The 18,935-nt window shown below is 42.1% G+C and overlaps 1 protein-coding gene across 2 annotated transcripts in view; it reads left to right on the top strand.

Annotated features, from left to right (window-relative positions):
* The first annotated feature begins 398 nt into the window (after positions 1–398).
* Positions 399–18,935, top strand: part of LOC143212917 (zwei Ig domain protein zig-8) — a 556,020-nt gene continuing 537,483 nt past the window's right edge. For both annotated transcript variants that reach the window (XM_076432232.1, XM_076432233.1), the window contains exons 1-2: positions 399–1,431; positions 9,689–9,815. In XM_076432232.1, the coding sequence (XP_076288347.1) occupies positions 9,752–9,815 (64 nt within the window). In that variant the 5' untranslated portion in view covers positions 399–1,431; positions 9,689–9,751. The remainder of the gene's footprint in view (positions 1,432–9,688; positions 9,816–18,935) is intronic.

The raw sequence follows: 18,935 nt of genomic DNA on the forward strand, positions 1-18,935 counted from the left end.
GGCGCGGCGGGTCCCCTGCGGTGAAACGGTGGCTGATGGTTCGTCGGACGACCGCCGTTGGGGCGCTGCAACCCGTCAGAACGTCAGTTCGCTATCGCAGCGCGACACGGTCGGATCTTCCCCACGTAGCCGGGTACGTACACGCACGCACGGTCCTATACGCGCGGTCTTTCGGGATTGTTACCTACTCAACGAAACGTTCAACCCTTTCGGTGCTGGCTCGCTGGGATCACGGAGCCGTTGAGCCGCTGTCATCTCGATCCGCGAATTGTCCTATCGCGGGACGCGTCAACTTAGGAGCCGCGGCGAGCACGCGTGTCCTTGTACGCACGATCTCGCGGCCGTCGCTCGTTAGCACCGAAACGTCGGCGTCGGTGAACAGACCCGCGTGTACCTACACGCAGCGACAACCATCGTTCGTTAGTTCCCAACGCGTTAGGTTCTTGAGCGACACTGGTGGATCCGAGAGCGTCGCAAGATAAGACCGTCGCAACCTGTGCGACAGCCTAATACCTGTGCGTCATTGGATCCCGATGACCTTTCTTCGCGAGGTTCGAACGTGTTAGGTCCAAGCGAGACACTGGTGGATGTTGATCCGAGAGCATCGCGATAAGACCGTCACTGCTTGCGTGGCACTATCGGTGCGTCGTTGGATAAGGATCCAGCGGTCTCGTTGGATAACACTTGTTGGAGGATCCACCGGAGGCCTTTAACCACTCCCGGTCCCGGTCGTGTGGTTCCGTGCTTGATCCAGAATCGATCCAGGTGGCCAGGTGGTGATGCTCGCGGTGATTTCTCGAATATGCGAGACCTGTGTGCACGGTTGATTGACGCAGGTACGCGTCGCGGACCATCGAGGGGGATTCAATTAAATCTCCCGCGAGGAAGGTCAAGCGCGTCGTGCGAGAGACGTCCGGCTTTCAGTTTTAATTAAAACACCCGGAAGGACTGCCGTGATCGCGCCCGTGTTCGAGATTAATTAGCGACGGGCCTGGAACGAGAGAAGGGCCAGCGCGCGCGCCAGGTGACCAAGGGGATCTTCAGCCTCCTCCTCAAAGGAACAAAGAATATTGTGCCGTGGGATTTCGCCGCGAGGGACCTTAGTGCCGGGAGTGTTGTTTCGTGCTCGAGCGATCCGACGCATCAATCGTTCGGAAAATCGCGTGTGTTTTACCGCTGCCCGAGAAGAAGCCGGAGAAGCTGCTCGATCAGATTCTCCGTTAAACGGGTCGTTCGCGAGTGACAAATTGTGTCATTGTGTACGGGGACCCCCGGCGGGTTGAGGATAGCCCAGAGAGATAGAGTGGTTCTGGATAAAAAGAGGAAGAGAGGATAGGTGCGAGAGAACAGATTCTTTCTCGGGACTCGTCGAACAGGCATCCGTGAACGTTGCGAGTTCAAGGGATGAGAGGGACGCAGGCACGGCAATAGGTAAGACGAGAACCGTGTTTTTCTATTCGACCAGGCTCGATGCCAGACGATCGATGCGCGCGGCTACGAGCGAGCGAGGGACATTCATTGCCAATTTCTTTTTCACTTCGATTGCCGCGCGCCGCATCAAACTCGATCTCTCGCTACTCTACCAGCAAAGGCCGTTGCTCCAGTTTCGCGCGAACCGCGAACCACACTCTTACCTAGCCCAGGCTAGACTTCAATTTGCGGGGGGAGGGGGGCGTCCTACGAGAAATTTTGTATCCGCCGACGCTTTGTTTGCGGAACCTAGATACGTTTACTTTCGCCTCCGTGCACCCTGCTACGTAAACGTTGTCGTTTCTCCATTTGCCCTCGGAAATGATGGATTAACGCTTGCGCAAGTGCGCTGTGCGGTTCGTTACGTTCCGGTTACCCGGATGCTAAAAGATTTTGCCTCTTTGACAGTCCGAGCGCTGCGATATTCTCGAAACGTGATTCCAGCTCCCGAAATTTTCGGGAATCTCGACATTTTCCAGATCCGAAATCGTCCCGACCCGACATTTTCGAGTTCTCGCACACCTCTAGCTCCTAAAGAAAAATATTTGACGAAAGTGTGAACCGTTTATGTGCAGCAACGCAACGCGTTGCAAGTCCTCGGTTGAACGTCTGACTAACCGCAGACTAATCTACTGCGCGCGTGTTGATGGCGACACGATGCGACGCGCACTCTCTTTTCAATCATTCAAATGACGTTTTCTTCATTGGAAGGCTGTGCTCCCGAGCTCGATTCACGTTTACAGTAAATATTGGCTGCTTCTGTACTTATAGTTAGATAAGTATCTACACTTTAATGTTACGCAGGCTGTTACGAATGATCGATTAACAGTTACAGTGACAGGCTGAATTAATGGATTATCGTATAGCCCTTCGTGTTTTTTTTTTTAGCAAAACGAGTGTAGGACATTGTGTAGGCGACCATGAGTTGGCATATGGGCTTCTAAACGTTTTAATGGAAATACTAATAATTTGTGCAAACAGAATGATCGTGCTACAAACTCTAATAAATTAGAATGCGGATTTTATGCACATTTGTAAATAATGTTGCCACCTCAAATATCTTTGTCGTTTTCAAAGATACGTCAAATGTCTGAAGGACAAAGTTGAATGGTAAAATAGGGCTGCTTCATATCTCTAAAAAAAATTACATAGAAACAAACATTGTTTTGGTATCGTATGAGCCCCATTTTACCATTCAACTTTGTCCTTCAGACATTTGACGTATCTTTAAAAGCAACAAAGACATTCAAGGTGGTCAAGTTTGGTGAAATACCCTGTATTTAAATCTGGAGACTCGCAGGCCATGATAAAATTTGTATATTACGGTCTTCAAAATATTTTTTTTGCACGTTTCGCTGTATGCACAGCGGCATTATCGTGTTGAAAAATATAATTTTCACATGCAATAGAGCTTGCATGTAGCGTTAATTGTTCTTCTAATATTTCTATATATTTCATTGCATTCATGCTGTGGTGTTAATCAATTTTACATCGGTTCTCCCGTGGTACCCTATTGCGGCCCATACCACGATGCCGTCTCCGCCCATTTGCCTCCATGACAAATGCAATTCTTCCTTCCGCAAATCATGAAAATAATATGAAAGACCATCCGGTCCATCTAAATTGAAACGTTTTTCATCTGAAAAAATAACTTTTCTCCACTTTTTTTCCACTGGAGATGTCTCTCCGCAAAATCTTCCCCGCCTGCTTTGTGTCGATTCGTAAGTGGCGGTTTTTTCTGCAATTATCGTCTTTTCAAATGCTTGGCCTGTTGAATTATCCGTTGCACATTACGAATATTGGTGTGAACGCCAGCTTGCGCTGCAATTTGCCGTGCTGTCAAGCTAGAATTCGACGCTACCCTCAGAATGGCTCGTCGTTGTCGCTCGGTTGTCGCTTCTGGACGGCCATCAGGATGTTTTTTTCCATAATTCTCTCGACTTTTTAAATAATTGAGCACGGCACATCGACTTCGCCCAGTCACTCTTGAAATTTCTGAAATAGAAGTATTCTTTTCTTTTAAATCTACGATCACTCTTATTTCAATGTCTGTCAGCTTTTTCCCACGCGGCATTCTAGTTATATTATGTAAGAACAGAATTACAAATGTTTAATTTTAAGTACACAATTACTTCTAGCACTGTGACCGCGATTAGAGTATAAGATCGACAAGCCGATAAGCTATTGTCTTATAGTTCTGTCGCGACGAGAATAGCATGTTTACATACATTTCCCAAATTCTTGGGATTGTAGCCTTCGATATTTCGTAGAATTGTAGATTATACTTCTATATAATGTAAACAATAACACTATGAATGGAGGAAAATGAAACTCAAGACTTGCATAGAATTTTCATCGAATTTCGCACATGTCTTGTAGTTTTGTCGCGGAGTGTATTCTGAAAATTTCGTCAAAATCGGTCGACGTAGCAATGTTTAAAGACGGCAAAAATTTCCGCGAGGATTCAAGGAATTCGTTTGTTCCGAGTTTAATGAAGACCCTCGCGAGGGGGAGGGATTAATATTTAATATTATGTTCCTGTTAATCGCGACGCAATCGTGTTTAGTTGATTGTCAAAGAGAGTACACATTTACATACGAGTTTAATCGAAGTCGTGTTTAAGGTTGACGCGAGAAGTTAAATGTTGTTTCCAGATTTGTGAAGGTACTTCGAAAAGTCCAAGTTTAAATCATTAATTTCTTGAAAATCAGAAATTTTCTGTTGGGATACTGCTGTTTGAAATCAACTGTGTACATATTCGACGGTAACCATCGCGCGAAAATGTACATTTCGAGTATGCTAACCGTGATACGCTCCGATTATAATAATTAATAAGAAATCTGTTCGGTTTGTTCGAGCAAAATGAAATAATGCGATGGTTGATTTGTAACGCAACGCGAGAAACGATGAATCATCGATTCGTGGTGGATTAGTAATAAATTCGGAATGAATGGACGAGATGAATTCGTTTCTATGCAATTCCCGCGGACGAATTTGCGGTATCCCTCGGCAAATAACATTAAAACGCCCGCTTTGGCGGCAGCGCTGCGCACTATCTTTGTGCCGATAGTTGCCGGATACGCGCATTGTGCGGAGGAACGTTCGTTTGAAAGATTAATTTTGTGAACTGCCGATTCGCGGAACCGTTGAATCGCATTAGCGTGCCGCTGCAATGGCCAACACGCGCCCAAAAAGGATCGGCTGTTTCAAAAGAAGAAATGCTTCCTCGAGTTTTCATTCGAAATTGCTGTTTCCATTTACTATTTCCATCCCGCGCGATCCAAACTACAATTCCAGTTTGAAAAGTAAATTATTTAAGACGGAAACGTAAGCTTATAATCATCATACTTAAAGCCGAATCAGTTAAACATAACGCGTAACGATTCTCCCGCATTTAGCATTCCATATTCCGGCGATTATCTGCCATGATAGCATAATGCTTCTCCGGGTATCTACAATCGGAATGAACGTTTCGAACAGGCGGCCGTGGCGACCGTTGCAACTAATCAAGCATGCATAAATGCTACATTATGGTCTTTGTTTTTGCGCGAGGCATTAACGAGGTCACTGGATTTTCAGCGGCTATTCTTATGTCCGCCGGAGAAAATGGTAAAAAAAGCGGTGACTTTTTAAAAATATATTCGCGTCGATGAAATTTTACATGTAGAAATGGAGAAAGTTCGCGGAATTAGAAAAGGGCTGCGGGCAAAAAGTTTGCCCCGGCGCAGAATGTTCCGCGAGCGACGGAGAAAGTCAAATTATATGTGGGTTGGAAACAAGATTCTGATAACCCGTGACGCACGAACCGTGATGTATTTCTCGCAATGCTGCTCCCCGGCTGGCGTTTGCCAAATTATCGTTAATATTATTGCAAATAATAGGGGCGCAGCTGCATCCTTTGTAAATCCCGGGCTTTTAAACGACGAGAGAGAGAGAGAGAGAGAGAGATTTTTGTACCAATATTTCGCTGCTCTCTCTCTCTCTCTCTCTCTCTCTCTCTCTCTCTCTCTCTCTCTCTCTCTGGTAAACGAATTTCGAGTAAATACGCCGGGAAAAGGGATGAAGAACGTATCTTTGCGTGTTTAGCGCATTTAAATTCCACCGAGGAAACGTGAATCATCTCGCGCGTTCGTCTTCGGAAACGGGACGCGTGTCTCTTTTGCAAAGCTTTCTTTGCATCGTCATATTTCCCGAAAACCAACGTGAAATCATTTTCCTGTCGGAAGCTTCCGATGGAATTTTCAGCACGGGTGTAACTAGCGTAGATCTACAAAACGTATATTTTAAATTTTCATTGAGGGCCCAAATAAAAAACTTTTAAAAAATGTATTTTTCATTTTTGCATGTAACCTTGTCAATTATAATTTTTGGAACATTTTTTTTGGACATAATTTTATAAACCAACGCTTCTAAATTGCTTTCAAAAAATCAGGTCGTTTAGTACAATTATGAAACAGTTATTCTGTTTTGAAGGGCGTACAAGCAAATGGGCCACTGTATGTACAGTAAGGAGCATAATTGATTCCACACACTTTAAATCAGAATAACTTTTATATGAGTGGACCAAACAGCTTCAATTTCTCTGTAAGGCTAGAAGAATTAGTTTAGTAAATGACGACTAATAAATAAGTTGAAAAAATGAATTTAGTCGGAATTGTGAAAAGCATATTATTGTGAAAAGCAATAGTAAAAATTTATTTTGACTTTTTTTTTTTTAATTTACATGATGTGTTTCAACTTGTATAAATTACTTATATACACTCTGAAAATTTCATTGAAATTGGTTAATTGGTTTACGAGTTATAAACGACCAATATTAGTAAAAATGCTGAAAATCATGAAAAATTGAAATTTTCACCACTTTCGATCGTTTATAACTCGCAAACCAATTAACCAATTTCAATGAAATTTTCAGAGCGTATATCATTTATGTTCTGAATTTTCGTTATTGGTCCAGCTAAAAAACTTGTAAAAATCAATTTCTACTATTGTTTTTCACAATTCCGTGCAAATGCATTTTTTCAACATATTTTTTACACATCATTTACTAAACTAATTCTTCTAGCCTTACAGAGAAATTGAAGCTGTTTGGTCCACTCATATGAAAGTTATTCTGATTTAAAGTGTGTAGAATCAGTTATGCTCGTTACTGTATATTTAATGATACATAACTACATATTGTAATTCCTCTTTCAGAGGACATCGATTCAATAGATACTAATGTTTTCAAAAGACAAGTGGGCTACTGCTTCTCGATTTATATTTAAGAATTGTACAAAATGACAAGGGCCACAAGTAAGTGTCTGTTCCATTCCCGTGAAAGTAACGCCTCTGAAAATGGCAGCGCGATAGAACAAACCAGAGATTCGCATAATACACGTAAACTGGCTGGGAATCTCATTTCCGTGAAAATAATCGTCCCAATTTACAAGCTGGCCCCGCGTCGCGGCAGGTACGCGGAGAAAAATTCTCGTTCATTAGAGAGTAAAACGTAAGCGAGAGCAGGGTTCCCCGAGAATTCCGTCCGAGAATTTTCACGGGACACGCGGATGATTCCCGATGTCGTGCTCTGAACCTGTCCCATCCCCGTCACGGTTCCCAGGGTTACGGAACGATCTCGAAAAGCTGCTCATTCGTCACGTCAAGATAGCGTCGAGCTCGGGACGATTCCGCGGGAGGCGCGATGTCCTCGGCTCCAGCGCCGGAGATCGACGTAAAATGGCCGACACTGGTCTGCGTTAGGCTTCGCGTTAGGTTCCGAGAGAAGTCGTGAGATTACAGAGAAACCGAGACGTGGAGTGTCGAGGAGCGCGAGCTAGAGAGATAAGCGAACAGCAGAGTAGGAAAGATCGAAAGAACGAAAAAGAGTGGGGGATGTAGGTAGAAAGAAAGAGAGCAGGGGATGGAAGACGGGAGAATTAGACAAAAAGGAGTTAGAGAAAGGGAAAAGGAGAGGGAGGAAAGCTATCACTCTATCCGCTTCTCCCGACTACTTTCGCAACCCGCGCACAACCGAGCCGGCCCTTCAGACTCGCGTTTCCCCGCTAGTTCCCGGTCTCCTTTCATCGAGGGAGGGAGGGAGGGTTCTCTTTTACTTTATGCGGCGGTTCTGCGCGGACTTTGTATGTCGTCGCGCGTCGTGTGCCACGAAAACCCGAAATTCTGCTTTTGCCGTAGCTTCCCGCGAGACGTCCCCGCGTTTCACGCGTTGCTTTGCCGAAAGTCCCTCTGGTCAACGAAAATTCGTAGGTTCGAAAGTTTTCTTTGCGGCGACCCCGTATGTTCTCTGCACCGCCGCGCTAATTCTGGAAACTGCGGCGGGAATGGTCTTTTCTGACCAGGGGCCAGAGAAATGATGTTGCACGGTTTAATTGGATCCAGTTTGTGGGAGGCGAATTTTTGTCTGTTCGATAATTGTAATCAAGATTGATTGATTAATGTGTACGATTAAAAAAGTAATCATCGAAAAATCGGAGACTGATTCAATCGATTGATGAAGTTAATCGTCAATCGTCGATTATAAGAAGAAATCATCGAAAAATCGGAGACTGATTCAATCGATTGATGAAGTTAATCGTCAATAGTCGATTAAATGAAGAAATCATCGAAAAATCGGAGACTGATTCCATCGATTGATGAAGTTAATCGCCATACGGTCTGTCATACAATAATATAATTGACAGAAATATTGTATCTCGACAAGAACTCGGTTTACATTCTTTACAGTATTCATACAGTCTTGATTCCGTATTTCAATTATCCGATTGACGGTTACAATTGAAAGGAATGTAATCGTTAATCGCAATTAGCGACTAACGTGAAAATTTAACCGTTATTCCCAATTAACGATTAATAAGTATTTAATTAACGACTAAACTATATATAGGAGATTAATTGTTAATTGCGATTAAAGATTGAAGTAGAAATTTATTCGTCCATCGTTGATTACATATTTGCCCAACTCTGTATGTGGGAAGAGAAATATGTATGGAAGAGCGAATGGTACATACAGTAAATCCGCCATCGGTGTCCAACAACCGTGTTCTGCATGGACGGCGATGGTGTAGGGACACTATCTTTTTATGACTGTGTCTACCGCGCCGATACTTTAATCGAAAAGCCGAACATACAGAAGGAGAAAATGAAATACGGATCACGTATCTCACAATGAAATGGCAATGATAGAATTGTTCATTTTTAATTATTCTTTTATGGGACTTTCACTACCTTATTTCCGGCATTCTTGTGATTAAAATGACACGAAACGCGATATATAATTTCAACAGTATTTAGTGGTTTAATCGGCGATGAAAGTTTCGAACGTTCAAAGGCTCGCGAGTTCTCACAATGAAATGGCAATGATAGAATTGTTTATTTTTAATTATTCTTTTATGGGACTTTCACTACCTTATTTCCGGCATTTTTGTGGATTAAAATGACACCAAACGCGATATATAATTGCAACAGTATTTAGTGGTTTAATCGGCGATGAAAGTTTCGAACGTTCAAAGGCTCGCGAGTTCTCACAATGAAATGGCAATGATAGAATTGTTTATTTTTAATTATTCTTTTATGGGACTTTCACTACCTTATTTCCGGCATTTTTGTGGATTAAAATGACACCAAACGCGATATATAATTTCAACAGTATTTAGTGGTTTAATCGACGATGAAAGTTTCGAACGTTCAAAGGCTCGCGAGTTCTCACAATGAAATGGCGATGATAGAATTGTTTATTTTTCATTATTCTTTCATGGGACTTTCACTACCTTATTTCCGGCATTCTTCTGATTAAAATGACACGAAACGCGATATATAATTTCAACTGTATTTAGTGGTTTAATCTACGCTGAAAATTTCGAGCGTTCAAAGGCTCGCGAGTTCTCACAATGAAATGGCGATGATAGAATTGTTCATTTTTCATTACTCTTTTATTGGACTTTCACTACCTTATTTCTGGCATTTTTCTGATTAAAAAGTACAAGGCCGACGCGCGCACACCTTCAGCGTGTAACTATAATATATGGAGATCCCGCGCCGCGCCGATTTATGGGAAATTGGCCGGGTAGATGCGGCGTGTGACGCGCGTTTGCATCGCGTTCAATTAAATGCCAGTAAAACGTTGACTGTTACGGGGATTACGAACGCATGAGCGAGCCTGCAATATCTTAGAACGACACGTACATAGTTAATACAGTGTGTCTCCTGCCCCTTTCAGCTACTCCCGACGTCCGAGAGGCACGTATTATGTGAGGTGAAACTTGCAACGAGGGAAACGAAGATGTCCGCCATCAGCGTGGCTGCATGGCTGCTCAGCGCCGTCGCTTTCGCCGCGATTAATAACGGTGAGTCCTATCGTACAACCTTTATTCATTTCATTAATAATTACCGCAACGGTCCGCGCACGTGGGACCGTAATTTAACCTCACGTTACGCGACCCGAACAATCACGCGGCGTCGCTGCATGCATTATGAATGTAATATAAACGCTATGCGATGAGAATAGCTCCTCGAGTTAGAAAGACACGCGTATGAAGCAAGCATAAATTTGAAAACGATACGTTTTACTTTGAATAGAAGTAACCTATGCCGATTGGAATCGCTGTATCGTAGCTGTATTTCCATTAGGTAAATTTGAGCGGAGAGGTGGCTAACGGGCGTCGCGCTACATGATACACGACACTCGTGATGGATGCGTAATTAAAATAACGCCAACGGGACCACTGTTCTGTGTGTCCGGCAGCTTTTCATGCCGCGGAAACTTCTCAGTCGCTCGAAAGTCGTTCGCATTCAGCTTGGAATTCAAGAATGGCTCTTTCAAGTCGTTAAGGAACTTTCGAGTTCTTTTCTCGGTTCTTCCGGCGGGTCTTGCCGGCGGGGCCGGGTCGGAAGAACGCTGACATTTCGAATGCAAGGGTGGAGCAATTAGCGTTAACGGTGTTACAGTTGCAAAGTGATTTCGAAGCCGTGGCAGGAAGCTCCCGTTCGCTTACCGCGACCAACCGGAAGCGACACGGCGGACGCGTCGATCGTCGAAGACGACAACGAGCTTTAACATTTCCTCGAGCGGGACATCGTAATTAAACATTCCGTTCCGCGGGAACGCTGCTCCGACGGTCGTGCTGGATATCTAATTTAATTCTCTCGGTGGCCCGATGATATTAAGTCACGATTACGCCCGGAAATTATATGCTCCTCCCCATCGTCCTTATTATCTTTCTTCTCGTCGAAAAGCCGCGACGAAGTTGAATCTACAATTCAAATGTGCAGGCTTGACCTAGAACAAACGAACGGTCCTCTCGCGCGCTTCTCTCTAACAAACGTTTTTTCCCCTTCGCGATCGAGGCACCGGCTTGCTTCTCTCTTTCTGCGAGGAGAATTAATTCTCGCGATGAACGCGCACCTTTCCGTTTCTCATCTCCGTCTTCCGTGGATCATACGTTCGACAAAATTTCTACGATTCACGGAGAATTTTTTCTTGTACAGGCTGTTGAGAAACGTTTCGTAGTTAATTAAGAAGTTGGCTTAATGGCGGCAGTAATTGGGACAAGTAAGTACCCCGGTATTATTGAGAATGTTCTGGAGGTATATAAAAACGCAAGAAAATTTTTGAAAATTTTGGTTTGATTCACTGCACCGTTTAACAATTACAGCAACTTAAAGTTTGCACATTTTAACACGTCTTCTTATGGAGAATTCATAAAATTCCACTTCAAACCCTATTTAAACCTTGAAAAAAACGCAACTAGAAACTCCAAAAAATAAATATACTCATGAATGGCTTTCATTGCCAATATATTGATGGATTTCGAGTTTCTTGTACTTTTGTCTCCCATTGTACCTCCGGAACATCCTTAAAGGTTACTGAATATTTTTTCTGGGAAACAGATGTGTCCTTACAGAGATTTCGTTTAGGAATTTCGTGCACCCCCGCATATATCGAATTTTAGGGGCTCGTCGGAGCATGAGCTTGGAGGGATGCGGCGCACAATGATCCCCCAAATCAAAGTGCGTTCGTTTGTTTGACGATACGCGGCTGCACGCGCTCAAGCACCCCCGATTCGCTCCCTCAGACGGTGGGAATGTAAATACTGGGAATCAGGGTTGGCGCACTCTGTGATTCGAGATTTATCCACGATTCCGCAAGGTCGCATAATTGGAATATATACCCGCGAGACTTGTTTCGGCGTGATGGGTTCTCCGTAAATTCAAATATTCTTTCATCTTTTTTATAGAAGGTTGTGTAATATCGATTTATGCAAGAAAACCGGCTTCGCAAGCAGGGCCGGCCTTCTCTATAAAGGGGCCTGGGTGCAAGAAACTATTTGGGTCCCTAAATTTTTGTAAAGTAAAAGAAATTACGAACACGACCATATATTACTAATGCATGTTTATTTAATGCGTGATTTTGTTTTCGCTAATACATTAATTGCTTCAGAAAAATTACATTATTTTAGTTCTTGATCATGTTGGGGCCCTCTCTCAATCATTTCGAAATTTCAGTAAAAAAAGAATTAAACCGACTTCGAAAAAACACACTAAAAAAATGCACTGAAAAGTATGAAATAATAATTTCCATTTAATTTATGTGAATACTAGACACGCGAACTTGAATACAATACAATCTTCTCGGAGGCGGCGCAAAATTGAAAATTTTCCAAATGACAGATGCTGCTGATTATGATTTCATTGGAATACGGTGGACTTGGAAATCAGTAGGTGAGAAGAGAACATACATTAATCTGTGAAAGCATGTAGAAGAATTTAAGGATTTTCGTAATTTCCAGTGTCGAAAATTTTCAATTTTGCCCCGCTTCCGAAAAGATTGTATTGTATTTAATCCTTAAAATGCTGTATACTTTTTGGCAACACTAATAACGATTTGGGTCCTCAAGGGACCCCACGTTAAAAAATTGTAGAATTGAAAATAAAAAATAGATATCTTTAATATATGTATTTATTGATATACAATAATTATGGTATAAAAACATGAAATAACACATCAAGATTCTAAACAATAGAATATACTCTTCATTCGTCATGGTCCAAGCAACGTACAGTTTTCTTCTCTATTATTTCTATTCTTATTATATTCTCTCTTATCTTACCTATAATCGTATGGGGTCTCTTGGAGACCCCAGTATGTGTTTATAGCTAAAAACAAAACAACGGTAATGTTTTTAGAATAGACAAATCATCCACAATACTTGACGATGAAAAAAGAGAAAATACATAAAATATGAAAAATTACAAACAATTACTTACGAAGTTATTAAGGAAAAATACTTTCTGTGGTCCCTATAGGACCCCACTCAGCATTTTAAGGGTTAAGTTCGTGTGTGTATTCACATAAATTAAATGTAAATTATTTCATACTTTTTAGTGAATTTTTTTAGTGCGTTTTTTCGAAGTCGGTTTAATTTGTTTTATGACATTTTTTTATTTCACACTTTTTAGTGGAACGAGCAGAATTTGTAGAACACCGTAGGATGGTATCTCGGTCTTATTGGTTACTTGCAATAAAAACCGCAAAGAATGAAAAAATGCAAAATTTGTTTCCAAGGGACCAATCGGGAGACATACTCTACAAGATGCAAAAGGTTTCGTCCTGATTGGTCCATCCATCTCGGCGTAATCGGTGAACATACATAGAAAAAAAGGCACATACAGTTGGAATTGAGTAACCTCTTCCTTTTTCGAAGTCGGTTAAAAAGAAGCACGAATCTACGACAAAGGATAAATCCGAAAAATGTGAGGGTGAATCTTTTTGTAGCTATCGACCTTTCATTCGAGTCCTTCTGTGAACTTTGCTCGAAGCCCTCTCAAAATCCTTGACCTCTGTAGGTTCTGTACATTCGATGCGGATTCTGTATTCCATGCCCTTATAAAAATGTATCATAGTCCACGAAAAAAAGATTTGCTTGTCGCGAATCTCTTTCTGCTCCTCTGGTTTCTGGTCTAATTGTCACTTGTGATATTGTACCTTCAGAGGGACAGAGACGAGTCGGAGCTCGATTGGCAAGGGACAGGAATGCGAAGCTCGCGTCGAATTTCTTTTTCGGCAGCGAGAATGTCGTAATATTTGCGATTTCCTCTGCGATAGGGTGTCGCGGCCGTAAATATATATATATATATATATATATATATATATATATATATATATATATATATACTTACATATTTATCACGAAAAGTTCGAACCGCTTCGATCGGTGTTCGAAGTCGGAAAAGCTTGCAACCTCTTAGGAAAGTTCGAGCTCTTGCGAGCCATCAAGGGTTAACCGTCCGGCACCGAAGGCTCTCCCTTCCCGGCAGTCCTAAGAATCACAAGCCAATCGAAAATGGGCCAATAATGTGAACTTTCGCGAGATGTTCGAATGTCTTGAAACGCTCGAACTCCCGTGAGAATTGTAGTTTTCGTGTTTCACTCGAAACTTTACTTTTGTGTTTGAACATCGCACCGGGCAGCGCGATTCTAGGGGCCTTTACGTCGGGTTTCTAAATACACGTGTACCGGTGTACTTGAAACATGTGTAACGTCTCTTGATTTCGATTTAAATAGATGGAATTTGATACGAGAAAAGCGACTCGACTGTGTGTTCCTATTACAGATTAATGTCTCTATCGACGCGAAAGCCTCGGGGGGATTCGGTTGCGTCGATCGTAGACGGGTAGCTATTTTCTAACCACGTTTTTATTAGCTCGCTTTCTCGTCTGTCTGTTTTTGTCCGGTACAAATTTTGCAATTGATTTTAAACTAACTTAGCTCAGAACTGGATGACAATGCAATATTAAAAAAATTTTTTTTAAAAAGCCTATGCGTTTAGGAGATATAAACGATTAAATTTAACCGTTACACCAACCCGCGCGACGCTCGCTAGTACTTACGTGTCGCTTTCCCATTAAGCCACTAAATACAGTTGAAATAGTATCGTGTTTGGTCTCATTTTCATCAGAAAAATGCCACCGATATATTGATGAAAGTCTCATAAAATAATAAGTAATAATGAAAAAGATTATACCTACAGTCACGTGCGTCGATAGAGACATTACTGTAGTTCGAATGTGAGATTTGCTCTACCGTGTTTCAGCTACTTACGAAGATGGTGGGTGAATTCTGTGGCTACAGTTCATTACTTCTTTATCGAAGTTCTGCGATATAGCGTGCAGTTCGATACTACCTACATTTAATCGACCTGTGCTGCAACAGTGTGTATATTCGAACAGGTTCGAACCAGGTGCATCAGCTGCCACAGCTGGCGGTTTGCTCTGATTTTTCTGGTTGCTTTTTATCGGACGCGCGTCTCGGCCGTCGGACACGGACAGTGGCACGGGTCGGGCATTTCGATCTCGCGTACCTACGGCGAGCGGTGCGGCGCGGCGGTGCCGAGACTTAGACGACCTTGTTAGATCGAAATCATTAAAACGAGAATGCTCGAGGAGGCCGCGATTGTGTGGGTGACTGGCACACGGTCCCGTGGACACGCGCCGGCAGCAAACACGTAGAAAGACGCGACCCGAGCCAACCCGTTGGTTTTCGTTTCGAGCTGCGGGCAATAAACACTCTTTTTTTTTACCCGGAGCCAAACAATGCAGTGACACGGGGCGAAAAATTAACGAGGCGCGGGCCGAATTCATACTCATCTCCGCCCTTCCATTCCCTCTTCGCGATCCCTTCTGCCAACCACGAGAGAGCCCCCACCCCACAATCCGATATCGAACCTCCGTTGGAGCGCGGTTACTTTTCCGGAAGTACTTTTCGAATCAGAGTTGGAATTCATTATGAATGGATGACCGACTTTTTCGAGTTATTTCGGGCAATGGTAGCAACAATTATTTAATTTAACAAGTGGGAGGCTAACTTCTAGGAGGCGTACCAACATACCAAATTAACTTGTGTATGATCGTTAACAGGATAGGACACCCTTTTTCTTTTAATCTTATATTGAGGATGAGTCGAGAAGAATACATTTATGTACACCCCCGTGTGGGGGTAGTGTGGGACTCGAGGGAACAGGTGTTCGGTTCCCCCTATACCCACTAAAACGAACTACTCATCCAGGGCCCTTGGAATGGCAGTTCAGGGACCCGCTATTTGCATCTCTGTACCACTCGTGTTCTTGTCTCTCAAAAAGGTACGTTCTATGTTCCTTTCAGTCTACAGGGTATTTCACCTAACTGGATCACCTTGAATATCTTTGTTGTTTTTAAGGATACGTCAAATGTCTGAAGGACAAAGTTGAATGGTAGAATGGGGCTCATACGGTACCAAAAAAATTTTTGTTTTTATGTAATTATTTTTGGAGATATGAAGGTCACCTTAATTTTTTTTTTTAATGGAATGAGGTATTTTTTGATACATCAATCGATGCAGCTGGACATTCGTTATAAAAAAGTACTAACCTATGTATGCCGAAAAGTTAGTAGTTCAGGAGATATTTCAATTTCAACGACTCTAAAACACCTCTCTAAAAACTCTAAAACATCATGGTATAACTAATGGTGTTTTAGAGTTATTTAACCCGGCGTTGGTGAGGTGGGAAAATGTATCGTAAGTGGCAAGGTGGGGTCTCACAGACCCCAGGAAAAAATATATTGTATTATAGAAATATAAATACCTTTTTCATAAATATAAGATTAGGTGTTGATTAAGAGGCTTGCAATTTATCAGAGTAAAAACGCAGACCCACGAAATGAAATTTTTATTATTCAAAAATACTTAACAACTGTCACGCGTTGTTACAATGTTACAATCAATCTAAAATCTCTGGGGTCTGTGAGACCCCACCTAACTAACGCCGGGTTAAATTGAAATATCTCCTGAACCACTAACTTCTCGATATACATAGGTTAGCACTTTTTTACAACGAATGTCCATCTGCATCGATCGATGTATTAAAAAATACCTCACTCCATTAAAAAAAATGAAGTTGACCTTCATATGTCCTTTACGCATCCACCTACAAAAAAGCTACCAACATCAGATTAATGTCCTCTCGAAACCGAGCAAGTTCCATCTGATGCATATCTTCCTACCACCAATAGCAGCCGAGTTATTCAGGTGGTCTGTTTCTGGCGCCTCACCCTGTATTAATTACTAAGATTAAATACTGGAATTCTAGATTCCGGTGTCTCCCTCGAGGCAGCTGTCCATCCTCAGCCACTCCTGTTCTCGTCTCTCAGGATAGGACACCGTGAATAAAATCCGAAATCAAATTTCGGAGCACGGTTCGCCTCGCAGACACCGGCGCGCAAACTTTCCTTCGCGTCGCGTCGGCGACGTTGAATGCATCGGAACGCATACCTAACAACTCGATGACGTTTCTGCTCGGTCCGTGTGGCAGTGTCGCGCTCTTCGCCGTTCCGCGTCTGGGTGCATGTGCAACGTGGGTCGATGTATATCGAGTCGGCGAATGCACGACAGACACGGGAATACGTCCGATCGGTCATTACGAGCAATTCCATCGGGCAGGTAAGCCTGTTGACCAAGCAGGGACTCGTAATTACATCACCAATTTGCCGAACGTTCGTTGACGAAGCGACTGTTGGACGTGACGTTAAAGACGAGATAGCGAGAGTTAAGCACGGATTACGGGCCCGCGTTCGATCGGTATCCGGTAATAATGCGAGGGCACGAGCGTACACTTGGGTTTGTATTATTTTCGCATCAGCCCCGATGGCGCACTAGCATTGTTCCCGGGGCACGCTGATGTACGCGCGATCGTCGCGTATCTCGATGAACATTATCGGGGAAACAATTAATCGACGACTTCGCGTTAGGGAGCCTCGCGAAAGTATAATAATCCCGGCGAGTGCTTCCTCGTAATTTAAGTTATGTGGAATTCATACAAAATCTTCATTTCGAATCCAGAAAGGGCCTAGCAGACTAAGATTGGTCCAGCGGCCCCACCCCCAATTCTTATTGATATTGTGCGGAAAACAATGGTTTTAGGTTAGTTTTAGGTTGAAAGATAACCCCCTAAAATTTGAAGTCGCTAACCCTCCGTATAAGGATGATATGAGGGTAAATACCCTTAACTGTATCATTTTTTTTCTCGGTTGTTAATTAAGATATTCGGATAAAAAAGAAACGAAAATACTCGAACTTACCTCCTTCAGATCATACATTTTTTTCACCATCGTGATCAAATTATTAAGGGTAGAAAAAGATCATTTAATTTTTTAGGGGTGGGAATTGCAAGCAACCCTTCGAGTGACCACTTCCAAAAAATTCAAGAACAATGTTCTGTTGGTTATCTAACGTATAGAAAAGTTTCAAGATGGTCGGATTGGTGGAACATAGTTAAATATTGAAAAACAAATAAAATTACGTCATTATAACGGTATAATGTACAGTGCAGTGTTTCTTATCAGGATATTAAGTCCCTTCTTGATCAATTATTTCTTTTTAAACGCGACGCATAACATTACATAAGTAGTTCTAAAGTTTTATATGCGGTTATATTACACAATATACAGGGCGTCTCAGACCAACCCTACCACCCATTTATAATTAGAAAATAGGTTATATTTTCAAAAATTCAAAGTGTTTCATTTATAAATCAGATGCGCTGTATCAAATGGTGATATTTTTAACTTCCGGTTTCGGCCGGAAATAGGTTTCACATAGAATCCGAATCCGTACTAAAAAATATGATGTTCCATTTGAAAAATGTAACTTCCGGTCTCAATCGCCTATTTCCGGCCGAAACCGGAAGTTAAAAATATCACCATTTGATACAGCGCATCTGATTTATAAAACAAACACTGAATTTTTGAAAATATAACCTATTTTCTAGATTATAAATGGGATGGAAGGGGTCGTCTGAGACACCCTGTATATGTATAATATAACCGCATATAAAACTATTATATATACTACTTAAAAAGAAATAATTGATCAAGAAGGGACTTAATATTCTGATAAGAAACACTGCACTGTGCATTATACCGTTATAATGACGTAATTTTATTTGTTTTTCAATATTTAACTATGTTCCACCAATCCGACCATCTTGAAACTTTTTTATACGTTAGATAAGCAACAGAACATTGTTCTTGAATTTTTTGGAAGTGGTCACTCGAAGGGTTGCTTGCAATTCCCACCCCTAAAAAATTAAATGATTTTTTTCTACCCTTAATAATTTGATCACAATGGTGAAAAAAATGTATGATATGATGGAGGTAAGTTCGAGTATTTTCGTATTGTTTTTATCCGAATATCTTAATTAACAATCGAGAAAAAAAATGATACAGTTGAGAGTATTTACCCTCATATCATCCTTCTACGGAGGGTTAGCGACTTAAAATTTTAGGGGGTTATCTTTCAACCTAAAACCATTGTTTTCCGCACAATATCAATAAAATTGTGGGTAGGGCCGCTGCACCTATCTTAGTCTGCTAGGCCCTTTTCGGTCCGAGAGTATAATCGGCGAGTTTGCGTTAGAGTGCCCTGGAAAACTATA

The sequence above is a fragment of the Lasioglossum baleicum genome, chromosome 10 (assembly GCF_051020765.1).
Source record: "Lasioglossum baleicum chromosome 10, iyLasBale1, whole genome shotgun sequence".
Taxonomy (NCBI): domain Eukaryota; kingdom Metazoa; phylum Arthropoda; class Insecta; order Hymenoptera; family Halictidae; genus Lasioglossum; species Lasioglossum baleicum.